Genomic DNA, 18,901 nt, shown 5'->3' on the forward strand with positions numbered 1-18,901 from the left:
TCCAAAAAAAGCAGCATTGAACAATCCACACACCAATGTGGCTTTTGACAGCACTATTTCCTAGATCTGTCACAACAGCACTAGGTTACAGTACTATTTCCTACTGCTTTAACCTAAACAGGTATTTTGTCAGGTTGATGCTGTCCTGTATACTGTACATTGGTTAATCAGCAGAGATCATTTCTAACTATATTCCCCTGAAGAGGAGTTGAGGGCTGACACCAGCCTTGGGGCACTTGGCTTGGAAATGTCCAACTTCTCCACATCTGTAACACCTCTTTTCTCGTTCTGGGTATAGTTTTGGTTCACTTGCATGAGTTTATTGCTTCTGAACTTATGCTTGGGTCTCCATCACTCCCATTAGGATGCAGTACATTTGAGTCTGAGCCTGAGCCACTTGAGTCATCAATTCGGTTTTTCCCTAGTTCTGCAATGGGTTTATGGACATCAGGGAGAGCCAGTCCCTTCGGTTCAAACTCAGTTCCACCGTCGTCATCGTAAAACTCTATTTCTGCATGGACAGCGCGGGCCACCCCTTTCTCTTTGTTCCTAGTAGCAGGATTCACATCTCTTGACCGTTGACTCTTCGCTTTGTCTCAAACCTCTCACCAGGTACCACCTGGGTTCTTTTGGGCAGCAGCTTCAACATAATAGGATGATTGGGCCAGGCTCAGCGTCTTTAGGGTCAAGACCTTTCCTGAGAATTCTTTGATACAGCATCCAATCTACCCGAGAGATGTATTAGGACAAACTCTCTCCTCTCTGTTGATGGGTGTGGTTGAACTTGTACATCAAATCAGCGGTTGTTTCAACTCTTCCAAAAACAGCACACAAAGCCTCAATGTAGTCCATGGCAACACAAACTCTCTTGCCCATCCTTAGGTTACAGATCACATACGCTGGGCCTCAAAGGCTCTCACTAAGTACTTGTCGTTTCAGAGCCTCTGAAACACTCCACTTTTCCATAGCCTGTAAAGCTTGACTCATCCATGTTTCAAACTCATCTTCCCCCACAGGTGTCGGTAACTGCCCTGAGAAAAATAAAATCGAAGTCTTCGATAACACTGATTAGCATTTCCAGACCCATTCTTCACCAGACTATCGTCTAGGCAACTCATATCTGTGTAGAAAGTGAGTGGAGGGGCGTTGGCCCCTTGAGGGTCGATCCCCGTATGCACAGGATTTCTCTTGTGTGCTTTTGTTGGGGATGGCTTCTCAGTCCCTCCTTTCTTGCTTTTGAGTGGGAATACTCTTGCAGTCACTCCCTCCGTTAAGTGTACCTCTCCCTCCTGAAAGCTTGCTTGCACCACTTCCTGCCATATTATCAGTGCCCTGACTTGATCCATCTCCTCTGAGGCTTCAGTCTCCACCAGGTAGGCCCAGTGTCCTGGCACCAGAGCTCTCAGTCACCTTCTAATCTCCCTCTTGGTAGGCTCACTCCCCGAAATCTCCAGAACTGTGCTTCTATCGGTTGGGGCCCCATAACTTCTGCCTAACATTCTGGGTTCACACATGTAGAACTGTGTAACAATAATCAAACAACGCTGTATGATTAGGTTTTGCAATACTTTACTTGAACCAAATAGGGGAAAGTTCTTTCAAAATGAGAGGTAAGTAAGTCTGCTGAGCCGAGATAACAACCCCAACTCAGCAAACAAATTCCTCCCATTAACACAAGACAATGGTTCAGCAACAACATTATATACAGATATGTGCAATCTCTTTAGATCAGAAGTCACCTCCTAGCGGAAGTTTCCGTTAACTACCTATGCTGCCACACTGAGATGTAACCTATCCAGCTCATGCTATCCTAATGAAAGGAGCAAGTCTACAGAGAGTCCTATAGCAATGGCAAAAGAGTTCCACGTTGCAGATCTGATGTTCTTCGCTAGCTAGTTGGAGCTCATTAACTGTAATCCATTTGGTTATATTGAAAGCAATAAATTCCTACTGCTGAAGGTCTAAAGGTATCTGGGCACAGGGTTCCAGCAATGCAGTAAAGTGTTCTTGGGGTAAAGATGTCTGTGCAAGGTGTCTCTGTAATAGTGGTAAAGAATAGATAAAAGTCGAGCAATTTGCCCTCTCACCAATGACCAAATCGCTCTGATGTCTTCTGGACAGGAACTCGTGTAGTGGCACTCATGCAGCTGATCTGCGGTCTCGGTCTTCCGAATTAAAACCTGCCACAGGCATCCACACCGACAGGCAGGCATGATGTTAGCGACAGGCTGTCCAACATCGAGTAACAGAGCTACGCCCCTTAGACCTCGGGTTGGAACTAAGACTCCGCATGGTAGGCCACGACCTCTCTCCCTGTTGCACAGAGAGGTCCGTCTTGCATCAGGCGCAGGAGGAACAGACTCTGCCCGTGCTTTCTGCTCCTTTTATAGCTACTCCCAGCAATCATGTTACATCAAAGATCCCTGGAATGTGTAGTCTTAGGGTACATGGGTGCAAAGCAACTATCTGAAGAGAGAACTATACGTCCCATAATTCACTTTGTTGGGCACACGAATATGAGGTCACTGGTTACACTGATAACCAGAGGGATAAGCGATGTCTAGAAACACTGAAAAGTACAGTGCCTTCTACTTTTAGTCCATATCGCTACAAATAATTTGTTAGGGGGCATTTTACAGTGGCAATAAGCTGTATTCAAACAATGCTTGTAACCAATACCAGGGCATGTGATGTGGTGGTACCAGCTTCTCATCCTTCTTGTTTGAAGTCCTGCATAGGGCTAACAACCCCTATGCTATAAATAAAGGAAAAAAGTAATTGCTGCAAAGCTTAAGCAGAAGGCTAGGGACCTTCTGAGCCACAGAGCTGTTAAATATCATATGAGTATATACTGCCATGCTAATAATATGATGAGTATTTATGAACTGTTAGAGAAGAGCTGTTTTTCATATTGATGATGTAAAATATGTTTTTTGCTTCTTTCAGGGCTTGCAGATTGGGACAAAGGAGCTAGAAGAGATGGGTGCTAAATTCTGTGTAGGATTACTCCGCCTAAAAAGACTGACCTCTCCCATGGAATTTAGCCTGCCTCCAAGCCTACTTGATATTGAGAATGATCTGATCGAGTCCAGCTGCAAGGTTGCAAGGTAATGTAATAAATTAGGTTTATGTTAAGCAGTCAAAATGTTACTTCGTTATATACTAGAACATCATGTATCAAGCACAGCACTGTTACTTCTGTTGTCATTTCTTGTGACCTCAGCATTTTTTTAAAGATTACAGATGCATGTGCTGTTCCACAGCTTTTAACTTCACACATTTGATTACAATATGTTTGGCAATATAATTTAACTGAAAAGGAAATTACTTATATACTTACACAGAAAGATTGCTATGTACACGTGCTGCTCTAGGAAACAGTGAGTTATTTTCTTATTTCTGTTTTCAGACATTGAGGTGATCTAGGATGCAGAGATTAAAGACTAAGTTTCAGCATATTAGCTGTATAATTGTTGCCATTTATTTAAAACAACCAGCAGCTTTTATTTTAGATTTAAAGATCATCGATTCTCAAATCTAAACACGTTTAAGCAGCTTCTAATTAGTAGTGACATAACATGCAGTGGAGATGAAGAGGTTCTGCTTTATCACCCTAGAACTAGCATTCAGACTGTGTATTAGTGAATTACAGTATATACTCTATTAGTCTTCTGAGATCTCTGCAAAAGAAGAGAAGGCATTCCATCTAGATTTTGTGCATCGGCACACAGTGATTCTCTGTACATATTTCTATATATTGCTGATCCCGAGACTACTTTAGGTGAATCCTGAAAACCTTTTGAGAGAAATATTCATTCTGCCACTTCTGACCTTTGCTTCTAAAAAGCTAGTTGCCTGGCTCTCACGCTGATCCAACTACTTTAAGTTTAACCTAGAGCAAGTATGCCGATCATTTGTTCTGACTAAACTTGCTATATACTTGTTCCACTCTCAGCATGTTTCAGTTTTGTAGAAAAGCAGTAGTGGTAGCAAATCAAAAAACACAAAGGGGTGGAGCATATTTCTATTAGTTAATTCAAAGAAACAGATTATATGGTAAGTACAAAAATCCTATTTTATTTTATGTACATTAAGGGACACATAATTCAGTTATTCAAAAACAATTGGGACATCTGAAAGCTGATAGGTGGCCAACAGTAACAAAAACACTAACAGGTCAACAAACCAAAAACAATGGAAATAGGATCATCCTGCAGCTCAAAGAGGTGCCTGAAGGTCCTTATGCCTAAAACTGCCGTCAGTTGAGGCCTGAGCATCCACCTCATAAAACGTATAAAATGTGTGGCCATACTAGCTGGTGGCCTTCAAAATCTTGGAAAGAGAGGCCCGTGGATCACTCAAAAGCTTAGTAAAGTGTGTTTTTACATAAAAGGTAGGACCATAGGCTTAAACAATTTGTTTCAGTCACAAGAAATGTTGGAGCAAGAATCTGTTTCCCCTTCACAGAGACCACAGGAATGATAGAGAGCCTGTCTTTCTAATGGAGTGACTGGGAGGTAAACCTGCACAGCACAATCTACATCACAGAGATCATAATAGTACACAAAGAATGGCTATGAATGAAAGCCATTGTGTACTATTGACACGTGATCACTATATTTAGTCACAACTATCACATGGTACTAGAGCCGGCCTGGTATAACCACCTGTCTTCCACTGTGACCCGGTGAACAGTGGTTGACGGATCATGCCGCTGAGGGCCTGAGGTGCTCCAGTGGGAGGACATCATATGACATTCTCCCAGAATAATAGTGCTCGCATCTGGCTGTCATTTAACAATAGGGGAGCGGGAAGTGGTGAAGGTCTGGACTGTCTGCATCACATTGTACGTCTTAACTTTGCCAAATGTTATAGTGATAGAGATAGTGTTGATGTGCTAGAAAAATGCATCCCTGATGTCCACAGAGGCTAGAAAGTCTCCCTGATGGGGGGGAGAGACTATGAAAGATCTTGTAGATTTTATGGCAATAGTTTGCATTTAAATCATTGTATTTAAAGCCCTCAGATCCAAGAAGGGTCAGGTGGCCCCTTTTGGTTTAAGAATATTAAAAAGGTTTGTGTAAAAACCCTTAAACCTTTCCACCATTGGAACATTGGAATATAGCTACTTGGTTGAAAATATCTATATAAGCAGCATGGAGGTCTGCTAATGTGTGTCGAGACAAAGGCTGGTTGGACATCATAAAATGGGAAGGGAGGCAAGAGCCAAACTCTATCTTGTAGCCCCTGGAAACTGTGTCTCATACTCAGGCATCCAAGATGCTTGATGTCCACAGAAACCACCATACAGCATTCCACTTTGGAAAGTGGGGGTGTCCCTTCATGCCTAAGAGGACTGGTCAGCAGACTTGGGGATTTAGAGGCTCAGAGTTTGAGATTGAACCCCTGGCTTGGATCTCGGCCTGAAGGTTGAAACCTGTTATTAATGAAAGGAACTTTTCTTGGAGGAAGGGGGTCAATCCTCTCAGCTTGAGTCTTAGACTTTTTCAGCTGAAGCAAATAAGAACTTTTACCCCCAAGGATATCCTTTTATGAGGGTGTCTAAAGAAGCACCAAAAACGGTTATCATCAAAAGGCAAAAGGCATGCACAACAAGCATTTTTTTTTAATTGCTGTACTGCTTGCTAACTAGCATTTCAGTTAGAGTTCTCTACACACTAACTGACAGGGGACTCTTTCTGAAAATAACACACAGTAATGACTAACCCATCTACTGAATAGTGTAGGACTCAAGACATAAGCGCTAAGCACTCTACAATTAAAAGGTCAGTCAGGATAGTAGCTGAATCCTGACTTGTGTTTAGTCCATTCCCCTAAGAGGAATAGACTATGGCAGGTTGTAGAGCAGGGTCTGCTAGTGAAAATGATTTGAAAAGAGTTATGCCCCGTACACACGGTCGGAATTTCCGACAGAAAAAGTCAGATGGGGGCTTTTCATCGTATATTCCGACCGTGTGTATGCCCCATCAGACTTTTTACATCGAAAAATTATTGCGGACCTAGAAAGAGAACATGTTCTATATTTTTCCGACGGAACAAATTCCTATTGGGAAAACCGCTTGTCTGTATGCTGTTCCGACGTACCAAAAACGACGCATGCTCTGAAGGAAGTACGAGACGGAAGCTATTGGCTACTGGCTATTGAACTTCCCTTTTCTAGCCCCGTCGTACGTGTTGTACATCACCGCGTTCTTGGCGGTCGGAATTTGGTGTGATCGTGTGTACGAAAGACAGCTTCAGCAGAATCCCATCGGAAAAACCTTCAGAGTTTATTCCGATGGGAAAACCGGTCATGTGTACAGGGCATTACTGAAGTTCATCAACTTAAACACTGGTACATCCCCAACAGGTATAGTCAATGTTTAATTAAGATGGGATAGTGGCAATTTCCCATTTATTGAAAAGCCCCCCTCAAGCTGTTATTGGTCTATTAACAGTTTGGAGGAGTGAATAGTTTATCCAGTCTACATAAAGAACTAATTCAAGTATGGAATGTATCTGAAAAATTTTAATTGTCTTAGGACCTCCGACTATACAACACTTGTAAAAGCTAGAGGCTATGCTTACAATTTTAAGGTTACATGTACTGTACCTTATCAATAAGAGCTAATATGGCATCTTGAAGCCTTGGAACTATGGCAGCTGCTGCAAATCCTCAAGGAAAAAGTCTTCAGTCAAGGATTTGTTGGACTCTTCATTGGATAGCGTATGCAGATGGCTTAGAGGCTGCTACAGTATGTAATGCTTTTGAAGGGCAAGGGGTAGTACGCTTACAGCCTCTGCATTTCAAGTCAGTAATCATATTTGCAATTTGGCACATAAAATCCAGCATGCATGGGTAAACCTCCTTCCTAGAAAATGCAGTTGAGTGAGCTACAACTGACAGAACTAAGGCAGCAGAGGAAATGATCCAGGCTGTTGATGGCAGGTCTATGAGGAGGGACACTTTAGGCTGCCTTAGAACTCTTAGTAGACTGTGAGCTGGAGAGATCCAATACATCAAGACTGTTCACCTTGTGCTTAGGATTAAACATGTTGCACTACTTAACAGAGACAACTTAACTGAGAACTCTAGAGCAGGGATATTGAATTAAAATTTATTGAGATCCGGTCATTAAAATTTTTATCCAACAAAGTTCTGAGTCTCAGGTTTGTGCCATGACTCGGTTTCCTGACATTACAGACCCCCTCTTTACATTACAGTCTTCCGTTTACTTCAGTCCTTCCCTTTACATCACAGCCTTCTTATCATAGGCCCCCTTTACACCATATCGGCCCTTTTACATTGCAGAACCCCCTTTACATCAGAGCACTCTTCTTTACAATATAGCTCCTTCTTTACATTACGGTGCCTGCTTTATATCACAGCCCCCTTTTGCATCCAACCCCCCTTTAAGCCACAGCACCTCCTTTACTTAAATGTCCTCTGTCCCCCTTCACATCACAGATCTCCACCCTTTACATCAGTCCCCTTCACCCCCATTCCTGGAATCCCAGTCCCCTCCCCCCCCCTTACTTGAATCCCAATCCCCTTCACAACTCCTCTTCCTTGAACCTCAGTCCACTTTACAGCTCCCCTTACTTGCATTTCAGTCCCTATCACAACTCCCTTCCCAGCCCCCCTCATGTTTTTTTGTATAATGGTTTCCTTCACAACCCCCATTCCTTCCTTGCAATCCAGTCCATTTATATGACGGTCCCCTCCCTTACATTATATTTCCCCCTGACAATCACAATATTCCTCTAACCTTTTAGATTCTACCTTACACAGCTGATAGAAGGCAGAATGCGCAGCATGTCCGGACAGAGGGTGGGACATGCTTACCAGACAGGTAATGGCTGGTTGCTAGGACCGTCCCACATCCTAGCAATAAATCACTGGCTTGTTAACTAAAAAGAACGTCCTGCCCTCGGTCCAGGCATGCTGCGCCTTCTATCTGCTATGGGGTGAATGTTGTGCCTGGGGAAGGAGGATAACAGATGGGAGAAGATACCCAGGCTGCTAAATGGCAGAGCCATGGTCTGGATAGAACTGTCATCCAGTCTGTTTTCAGACCACGCCCGCCATTTAGTGATGACTGCTCTAGAGATTCAAATGGCTGGTGGTGACCAGGTCACTGTAGGTGGCAAGGACTAACCAAGCTGAAACCTTGTATCTCTTGTAATTGGGAGCACTGGCGGGAAGATGATATCCCACAGTAAAAAGGCGGAAACACTAGGAAAAAGATGTCCATCACCCTAGGACGCTAGCAAAAAATTAAAGCATGCTAGGATTAGGAGGGGTTATACTTGGCTGGACACTGTGGAGGGTTTTTTTGGCCAGTGGCCAGATCTTCCTGTAGACAGCAGTATAACCCAATTGTCTCCGAATAACTGAATCCTGTGTCCCTGTGAATGAGAAAGGAAATTGATTTATTTCAAGCTGATCCTTTTCATATCTATCAACATGCAGATGCACATTATGACTATTTCTGGTGCAGAAACAGACTTGTACTAGACATACAGTATTTATTCCTCAGCAAATAACATCCTGCTCTTAAAGAAATATGTTTCATATCCCCTTACCTATTTTATTTTGTTCAGAATAAAAATTGTCATAGCCACTTGCCTATTGCTTTATTATTATATTATGTGTTCCTTGTGTTCCTTGGTTTCACATTACATGTCTGCCATTTGTTGCCTCTATTCTAAGTAATTTGTGATGGTCTCATTGATTCCCTATTGAGAATGAGTATAATTGATAGTGAGTAAGCACCGAACATAGCATTTGAATTATTGATATGTCGCTGTATTTATTTTGTTACTTTAATCCCAAGTAATACCTACTATAATGGTGAAATCATTAGACCAGCAAAGACAATGAGTTGTATAGAGGGAACATTAATTGTACATTATTTAGTAATGTGGTCTTATTTCCCAAAAGTTGCATTGTGTGTGGCTTTTCAGGCCATTGTCCAAGTTTTTTATCTGTCTCAAGCAAATCTCCAACATTTTAAAAGTACACCAGTCATTACTTCGGTTGGTAAAGGTTTCTCACTCTTGCTTGCTCTATTTTCGAACCAGTAACTTAGTTTGATGTACCTTTTAAACCATAAACATCATATGCCTGGTAGCCACGGTAAGTTTGTTTCATTCAACCTGCTGTGCTATTGTGTTCTGACAGGGAGACTTTCATCCCCTCCACGGAACACACCGGTCAGCATTTGCGGATGCTGATAGGCTGCTGGTTTTCCAGCGTGCTCAATCGACAGAAGCCAGTCATGAGATCAGCTTTAATTCTACTAGCTTGAGTCTTAGAACAAACTTCTTAAAGTGGTTGTAAAGGCTCAAAGTTTCTGTGCATTCTATGCATGAAGGTGAAACCACCTGTGAGCAAAAGCCCCCTAATACTTACCTACCCCCCATCTTGATCCAGTGATGTGCAGAAGAGCAGCTGCTCTCTTGGGTCTCTTCCTTATCATTGTCTGGAATAGGGGGAGCCATTGGCAATCCCAGCCAATGAGCCAGTAAAGAGAGGGCGGGACAGAGTTGCACTCCGTGTTTGAATAGATGCACAGAGCAGTGGCTCTGGAGTGATCCTGCTGGGATGCCCGCTTAGCAAGCAGTTTGGTTCTCGGCGAGAGGGACCAGGAGCGTTGATGGGGGACCTGAGAAAAGGAGGATCGCAGCTGCTCTGTGCAAAATCACTGCACAGCGCAGGTATGACATGTTTGTTTTAAAAAAAAAAACTGCCTTTAATATCACTTTAAATGTATTGATCAATCATTGATCAATCAATAAATAAAATGACATACAGCAGAGAACTTGGATAACATTTGGAAAATTATAAGGCGTTACTGTCCTGTGGAAGAGATTCTGTCTGTTCTTTGTCTTTCACACAGATGTGAATAGTATTGTTGTCAGGAAAAGAAGCCAGCTATCGCTGTGAAATGATAGTGTGGAGGGGAGCTTTCGGGAATTGATCACCCCAGCAGCTCTGTGCAGTTTTTAAGAGAATGAATTTATGTGCATGCTGTCCCTTTGAAACACCAGAACTATAAAACAGCTGCCTTGTTTGTAACTATGCCAATTCCCCATTAAACTTTATACTGCTAAGCATTGCATAGCATGCAAATTGAACAAATAATTAATGCACAGATTGTACTTTTGTCACTTAGCCATACAGAGCTGTTTAAAAAGGTGCAACCATATTGTAGGTTAAACACACAGCCTAATGCCTGATGAAGTGATTACAATTAGATTTATTTTAATGGTACTTAGATGACTGTGTTAATAAACAACCATTTGCGGATGACTATGCTTTTAATTTAAACTATCAGTGGCATTTTCTCAGGTTTACTTCAGCCTTGTGATTAACTCCCTAAGCACAGGATTGGGCCCAGGTCCTATTACTTTTAATACATGCTTTTAAATGCTTTTAAACACACCATTATTATTGGGAGAGTAGCTTAAGGCAGATTAGAAGAGGTCAAATCCAGATTAGTAGGCCAACTTTGGGTCAAATCTGCCTGAGACTTGGAAGTGTCTCAATGATCTCAAACATAAGCTAAATGTACCCGAAAGCATGCTGTACCTGTCTTTCTGCACAAGACTTGACACATGCTAAATATCCCACCATGATGATGTTTTTTGGTAGAAAAAATGGTAATAAAGACCAAACAAATTATATTGTAAAGAAACATGTAAAGCCTTATGCGCACTAGCCATTTGCCAAGATCTTCTAAACGCCTTTCTCCTCACAGGAGAAAAGCAGCATCAAAAAAGCGTCAAAAGCCAAAATTTTGCAAATGCGATTATGCGCATTTAAGCATGTAGAGAGCTTGGGTGTTTATTTCTTTAATTGGCCAGAATATGAATTTATTCTTGCCATTGAAATGAATGAACTCGCCTAGTGCTTAATCACGTTTAGGCACTCCAGACATTCTTTCTGCCAAAATGCTGCTGCTACTGACTGCACTGGCAGTGACGTTTTTTTCTGCCTCTAAATGCCCCTGCCTGCAAATGCCTGTGGGTGCATGGCTAATCTTGAGGGGCAGTAAAATATACCGCAAGACACCTCTAGAAGCAGCGTTTTAAAATGCCCAGTGTGCATGAGGTTGTAAAGCGGGTGTAATACCTATTCGGGAGCCCACAACAAACACATTTAATTTGTACATCATGGCTACATATCATTTACAATTATGACTTATGATGCTCAAATACAGGAAAAAATTATGTTTTATGGAATCTGCAACCTTAGAATGGAACTGTACTCACTTTCCTGTAGAAATGTGATGCCACTAAGCTCCTTTGCCAGCGCTGACATTATCTCACCCATTTATTTCAAGTTTAGCATCTTTGACTATCTAATTTGGCCTTCCCAGGATGATGTAACCCCCGTGTATAGGCATGGGAGTTTATTCAGTCAAGTACCCAGCAGATTACGTGTACAGTTTAGGAAGTTTGGGAAGAGAAATGTAAGAATATTTTTTTGCACAAAAGACATAGTAATCGGAATTTCGGCCAGCAAAAGTCCAAAGAGAGCTTTTCATCAGAAAATGCGACCGTGTGTAGGCTCCATCGGAATTTAGCTGGCCGAATTCCCACCAGCAAAAATTTGAGAGCATATTCTCAATTTTTCTGAAGGAAAGTTTCTATCGGAAATTTCCGATCGTCTGTAGCAATTCCGACACGCAAAATTCCTACACATGCTCGGAAACAATTTGACGCATGTGAGGAAGCATTGAACTTGATTTTTTTCTTGGCTGGTCATAGTGTTGTACGTCACCACGTTCTTGACGGTCGGAATTTGGTGTGACCGTGTGTAGGCAAGACAGCTTGAGCAGAATTCCATCGGAATTTCATCAGGAAAACCATCAGAGCTTTTTCCGACCATAATTCCGATCGTGTGTACGTGGCCTAAGTCTCTCCTTCCCTTTTGCCAGTTTTTTTCATTTACACTAAAGGTCGACTTTGCTTTTCGGCATTTTTTTTTTTTTTTGGACTGACCATAGATTTTTGGATGGAAGCGGAGCAGGACCCTATGGCAGAGAAATATCAAATATCAAAGCTATCCTCCAAAAATAACCAACTTGTTCAAATTTATTGCTCTAGGGCTGGCCTTGAGAATAAGACCCACAGGCTGTCACCTTGTTGGCCAATGCAGGGGATACTAAAGCATTTAAATTGGGTAGAGTGGTATGTTAGGTGACTTACAAGTCAGGGAATTCAGGTCGTAGTAAAAAAGTAAAAGAAAATGGAAAAAGTAAAGGGTGCAGCAAGTCCACCAGTTATAAAGGTAAAAATTATTAAAGTATGAGCAATAGAAAAGTTACACTGGAGAAGCCAGTTTCCATCATAAATGACATTCACAGAGTATGATATAACACCAATCAGAAAGTAGCCTGCAGCACACAATGGTAGCTGCTGAGATTTTGGTAGGCTCGCTAGACCTGCTGTGAATGTTGTCAAATATCAGTGGCTGCTCTGTGAATTTGTGGAGGAACAGTAATATGTGGGGTCAGTGTGTTTCAGGGTAATGCTTCTTTTTCAAGCCAGCCCACAATCGGTATTGTAAGTATTTTATATAAGCCGTATACATAGTGGGATGTCAAGATTTGACAGCACTTCGCATACGCTGAGATTTGAGAGCACTCACAGCTGGGTCTGGAGAGTCATTCCTATAGCTCCTAGTCATCACAACCCAACTCCACTATAGAAATTTGTCCCAACAGCTTTCCAATTTCTTTTTGTGAATGCACTTTCCTGTCGGTATTTACCTCAAACATTCAAGTCCAAGCTAGCAAATCTCCTTTCCTCCCCTGCTGTATTCTTATGGCTGATCTGTACTCTTTCCTGAGCGTGTGTGTATATGGATTTACATGCAGGACCTGTCGGGGGTGCCAAGATTCGCAATCACTTGTCTATGCAGTAATAGTATAGAACATATTAATACATTGTTATTGACCTTTTTGGATTAAACACTGGAATGCACATTATTTTTCTTGTCAAAAATTTAGAAAATTAAATACTACATTTCCAAACAAACCAGGGAAAGAAAAGCAAACTTTTGGACCTAAAAGAGTTCATGAAGAAGCAAAGCCATTGTGTCTCATCAAGTAGTTAACATAACAAAATAGTTTTTTTTTGTTTTGTTTTTAAGCAAAGTAAAAGAGAATGTAGAGTTTTAGGTGAGTTCAGCATTTTCTTGTTCATTTTTTTTCTTTGATCCTTTATGGGGACACAACCTCCCAGAGTTCCACTTTATCTTAATTCATTCAGTCTAGCTAGAAAGCTTTTCGTGTAACCTTTAATCAGACAGCAATTGATGTCAACAATGACAGAGACTTTCCTTTGATTTTGTGTTTTTAACCACTTACAACATCTACAAAAAAATAATTTTTTTTCATCATGAAAGCTTAAAAGGTTCAACTACATCTTGCTTAGAGTTAAGTGAAAAAGAGATACAAATTATCAGAATACAATATACATATATAAATTAAAAAATGATGTCTAATGTTTAACTGCTTCCCGCCCAGCCTATAATAAATATAGGAATTGTCTTTTGTAAATTCCTCTTACAAAAAATTAGCAGTGCACTTCCAGGTGAGCGGGCCCTAGGCACACCTGAGGTGATCAAATACCTCCAAAAGAAAGCTCTATTTGTGGGAAAAATTTGACATCAATTTTGTTTGGGTACATGACAGAACAATTTTCATTTAAAGCGATGCATTGCCATATCGGAAAAAAATGGCCTGGTCATTAAGGGGGCAAATACTTCTGGTCCTTAAGTGGTTAAACATGGCAGATGCTGAGCTGATCAGGACATTGCAAGGTGCTGAGGTGATCAGAACAGTGCAGCCTGACTATTGCCTGTATCAGAGGTCTGTGCACCATTTACTGTTTTGTATGGAGGGCAAGGGTTATTGAAATTTGAGGTAAAGAGTAAGGGAGTGTTATAGCCCCAGTCATGTTTTTGTCATCTGTGTCCCACTGTGGAGATTTACTTCCTGTCCCATACCCAAAACAGAAAACGAGAGGAAGTCCCTCCAAAGTGACTGAATCCCTGGATGTCACTTGGGTCACCAGAACTAGTGCCCCTATTGGAAAGATTTCCCTCTAGTCCTCTTTCAGGGACAACCAAAATTTGGGATTTTCTTTCACTGTCAGCGATAACAGTAAACAGGCCAATTAGGGCGAATCTACCTAACGAGGGTACTAACCCCTTTCCACACCATCCAAAATGTAAAAAATAAGTTTGCCTTATACTTTAAAGTTAACTCTTAAATGTGATTTTCAAAATACAATACTACCTCACCTACCCATTAAAAAAAAAAAAAAAGTTTACTACTTAAATATGGGTGTGCTTTACAAACGCAAGAACTTAAATTAAATGCAACTTGACCTTTTAAAAAGAGCCTGTTCTTTGTTCTGCTACATATCATAGAAGTGTTCTTAAGAATTCATGTTGGTGGGTTTGTTCTCTTCATTCATGCGTTTAATCATATCTGCAGCTCTGGGTTTGTCAGTTGCTTGCTGTTAATATATTAGGAATGCTTAAAACCTGTCTGTGCCCAATGTTTGAGATCAATATAATGCACATTATTTGATTAGGAATAAAAATGAAGATGTAGCAGGCTGTAGAAGCTTGTCTGAGATACTTATCTGTTGAAATATTTAGAAGCACTTAAAGGTTCTCAACAATTATATTTATCTAGCCCCACAGGAGAGCAATGAAACTGGGTGTAGGGAGCGCATAGTTTTTTTTTTTCCTAAGCAAAAGCTTTATCCCTTTTTGATTTTTTTTTTTTCCTCAAGTAACATTTCTGGTTCATTAACTTTCACCAAAAGCTTGTTACTATAATTAGCTGACAAATATGGCTCTAAATTAGTTTGCTTATACATGTATGTGTTATCTAGAATGGATTTTTTATTTTTTTTTAAGTTCAATTCTACAGTGACCTTTTTCCCCTATGTTTTTGTTTGTATATGTTATTTAATGTACTGTATATTTAAAGGTGAACATTCGCAAATGTTCTTGCTTTAGAATGTTAAACTCAACCCTTTCATAGCTAAGGGTAAAACAAATCTTAACCCCTGCATACCTAAGCCTTTTTCAGACACTTGTTGCTTACAAGATAAAATCAGTATTTTTTGCTAGAAAATTACTTATGCTGTGTATACACGACCAGACTTTCTGGAAGACTAGGTCCGACGGTCTTCCCAAGGGACTTTCGTCAGACTTCCGACAATTAAGAATTAATTTGGCGTCCGAAAGAGACGGGCAAATACTCTAGTCAGGCAGCTGATCTTATGGACATTTGGGGCATATAAGATACAAAAAGTGCCTGCACCTGCCATTAATCGCATAGGATGATAAAATGTTCCCGTGGGTCAATATAAGACTCAGAGCAGGTGAACAGGGAGCCACGTTTAAAAAGTAAACCTGAGGATAATGTCTGGAATCGAATGGGAAGGAGATCCCTCTGTTAAAATGGGTTTCTTGGGTCAGGATGACATTTAGCGACAAAACCTTAGCAATGTTGTTGGATAAAAGCAAACATATTAGCACTTATCGGAGCCATCTAGAGGGATACCGTGGTACATGGGTCGGGAGTGTGCCATCCCCAGGAGGCCCAGCGCAGTGGAGTTTTACCTATGGGAGTGTGTTAAAAGAGAATTTGGGGATTTAGAAAAAAAATTATGCACACCTAGGTGGGTGCAGCATCGGTCCGTTAATTGCTCAGCTCTCAGCATTCTGTGAGCAGAGAGCTAGGGACATTTAGTCTCTAGCTCTCTGCTCTGTTTCCACCCGTAGGCTGAAAATGGGTCATAGGAGTGCAAAACTAACTATATCTGGCAAGATGATTACTTTAAACACTAACCTGGTTTGTTATATTGACAAAGTCTCTGCACTTGAGTTAGATGGTGAGCTCATAGTGACATAGATGTGAACATGTAGACCCCTTGCTACTTTAGCATCAAATGGGTTTTTGGGTAGGCATGGAAAAAATAGAGCTCTAACTTAAAACAGAAGCCTTCTGCCGTTGGGCTTCAAGCCCATTTTTCTTATCACTGATTCTCAAGAGGTGATATGGATATAGGGGTGTGCTTTATTTTTACCAGTCTGGCCAGGTAAATTGTGATACTGGTTTTAAAAAACACCTTTTTACTAAAATAACTCCCCACAACACACTTACGGGTCTGTTTTATTAAAAAATTGATGTACTGTAAATATTTGTGAAATGTAATTTTCAATTTTTTTTCTATGTTCATCAGATCCATGTAGTGACCATAATGTGGTATTTATTTTTCCTGATTGCTGCATTTCATTAAAATACTGCATTATGGCCAATAGATGGCGTTGACAATCATAGGAAATAAGTAGAAAATTAAATTTCACACATAATATACACATCACGGGGATTATTCATGATGGCTGTGGAACATTTTTATTAGTAGACCCTTTCATTTAAAACATTACAGAAAGTTAATCCAAAGGATCTTCAAGGTTCCTTTTCATGCACCTGGCCTCGTCCTCTTGAAAATTGTGGCCCTTTTAAGAATATGGTCACAATGGCAACTCTCCAATTTTTCTGCTTTGACAGGTTAATTTTAAACTTGGAAAGCAAAACATTGTAACAGCCAAAAAATGTAATAGTACAATAAAAAAATACCAAAGGAAAATGTGCTGATAGAAAGCTGGCATCAAAAACCAGAAAAGCAGTTTGTGTGATTTGATTGGGTAGAAGTTGTTTCAGTATTAAAAGAGCATAGGATTTCTAATTTAAATTACCTCTGTACTTGTGGACATCTGCTAATTAAAAGTCGGGCGTCTACTTAAGAAGATGGTTATCTCATATCCTGCTATAGTGGCCTATTTAAATTAAGTTTCTCTTTACTTCATCGATGGACACAGTGCACCATTTAACCTGAATATAGGGTTATATCGCCTTCTGCAGGAGTAGGACTAGGCAGAACAAAAAACTTGCCTACGCCCACGGGCTGTCCTCAGCTGGTATATAACCCCCACCCTGCTATATGCATTCAGTTTGTTTCTGTCTAGTCAGGAGTAAAGACCTAGGCTCCCTGCTGGAATCTTTTGGTCCTAACAATTTTAGCTTTTTTCTCCTTTTATGCATCTTTTTGCTTTTTTTTTTCCTCCTGGGAGATCTACAGTCTGCTGCTGGGCTTGGCGGCAGGCTGAATAACTTGGATCCTGTGGTCTCCCCAGTCCAGCGAGTGCGTGCAGACCACAGCTACACCATAGGTTGGCCGCGTCATAGCCTCAATGGACAGAGGCTGACCCGCGAGTTAAGCCTCGCAGGTTTGCATACAACTCGGCTCTTGTCAGAGTCGCAGTATTCCCCTAGCCAACAACCCCCCCCCCCACTTCAGTGTCGAGAGGTGCTGTCTGGAGTAGATGCCTGCATCCATGGAGAGGTAAGTACAGTCCCCTCTCTCCTCCTTTGTGTGCGGTTGGGTGGACCCCCATCTACTCTCCAGGGATGGTCAGGCCTGCCTGCAGGTTCCTTACTCCCATCCTAATCCCTCATTTAAGCTGGGCTTCCCCTCCATCCCCCCTCATAGTTAATCAGGTTTAAAAAAGACACACGTCCATCCAGTTCAACCATAAAAATAAATAAATAAATAAAAAATATCATACAATCCCATATACACAATCCTATACCCAGAGGAAGGCGAAAAACCACAGCAAAGCATGATCCAATTTGCTACAGCAGGGGAAAAAATTCCTTTCTGATCCCAGAGAGGCAATCAGATTTTCCCTGGATCAATTTTACCTATAAATGTTAGTACCCAGTTATATTATGTACATGTAGGAAAGAATCCAGGCATTTCTGAAAGCAATCTACTGAGCTGGCCAGAACCACCTATGGAGGGAGCCTATTCCACATTTTCACAGCTCTTATTGTGAAGAAACCTTTCCATATTTGGAGATTAAATCTCTTTTCTTCTAGGTGTAAAAAGCGCCCCCTTGTCCTCAGTGTTGACCGTAAAGTGAATAACTCGACACCAAGTTCACTATATGGACCCCTTATATATTTGTACATGTTGATCATATCCCCCCCTTAATCTCCTCTTCTCAACTGAACTGCATATTCCAGATGAGGTCTTACTAATGATTTGCACAGGGGCAAAATTATATCTCCCTCTCTGGAGTCCATACCTCTCTTAATACAAGAAAGGACTTTCCTTGCTTTGGAAACCGCAGCTTGGCATTGCATGTTATTATTGAGCATATGATCTACCAAAACTCCCAGATCCTTCTCCGCTATGGACACACCCATTTGTACTCCCCCTAGTATGTATGATGCATGCATATTCTTAGCCCCCAATTGCATAACTTTACATTTATCAACATTAAACCTTTTCTGCCACATAGTCACCCAATTAGACAGTGCATCGAGGTTGGCTTGTAAATTGGAGACATCCTGTAAGGACATTATTCCACTGCATAGCTTAGTGTCATCTGCAAAAACTGAAAATGCACTTTTAATCCCAGACCCTATATCATTTTTAAAGATATTAAAAAGTAAGGGTCCCAGCACTTCCCCACGCAACCTTGGTCTGGTAAGCCTAGTGCTGGCTTCTCCGGACCAGCAGACAAGACCCCTTCATGATTAAGGTCTGCTCTCACCCATAACTGGGGTGGGGGGCATCTTTGCTGGTTTCCGGCCTCATAGACCTCCTTCGTGAGCACCAAGGTGATCCACAAAATGAGGGTACCATAGAAGGGGGGCATAGTTTGTCCATTGCTGGGGTTTTAGACCCTGAGTTTCCTTGTGCGGATATACAGTTGTGCTCATAAGTTTACATACCCTGGCAGAATTTATGATTTCTTGGCCATTTTTCAGAGAATACGAATGATAACACAAACTTT

At 41.2% G+C, this 18,901-nt stretch overlaps 1 protein-coding gene across 3 annotated transcripts in view; it reads left to right on the forward strand.

The window, feature by feature from the left end:
* AGTPBP1 (ATP/GTP binding carboxypeptidase 1) overlaps positions 1-18,901 on the forward strand; it is a 257,622-nt gene that overhangs the window by 228,962 nt on the left and 9,759 nt on the right. For all 3 annotated transcript variants that reach the window (XM_077474842.1, XM_077474844.1, XM_077474843.1), the window contains one exon: positions 2,947-3,107. In XM_077474842.1, coding sequence (XP_077330968.1) covers positions 2,947-3,107 — 161 coding nt within the window. The remainder of the gene's footprint in view (positions 1-2,946; positions 3,108-18,901) is intronic.

Source organism: Lithobates pipiens, unplaced genomic scaffold (genome assembly GCF_037356315.1).
Source record: "Lithobates pipiens isolate NorthernLeopardFrog02 unplaced genomic scaffold, aLitPip1_a1.2 Scaffold_13, whole genome shotgun sequence".
Classification (NCBI taxonomy): Eukaryota; Metazoa; Chordata; class Amphibia; order Anura; family Ranidae; genus Lithobates; species Lithobates pipiens.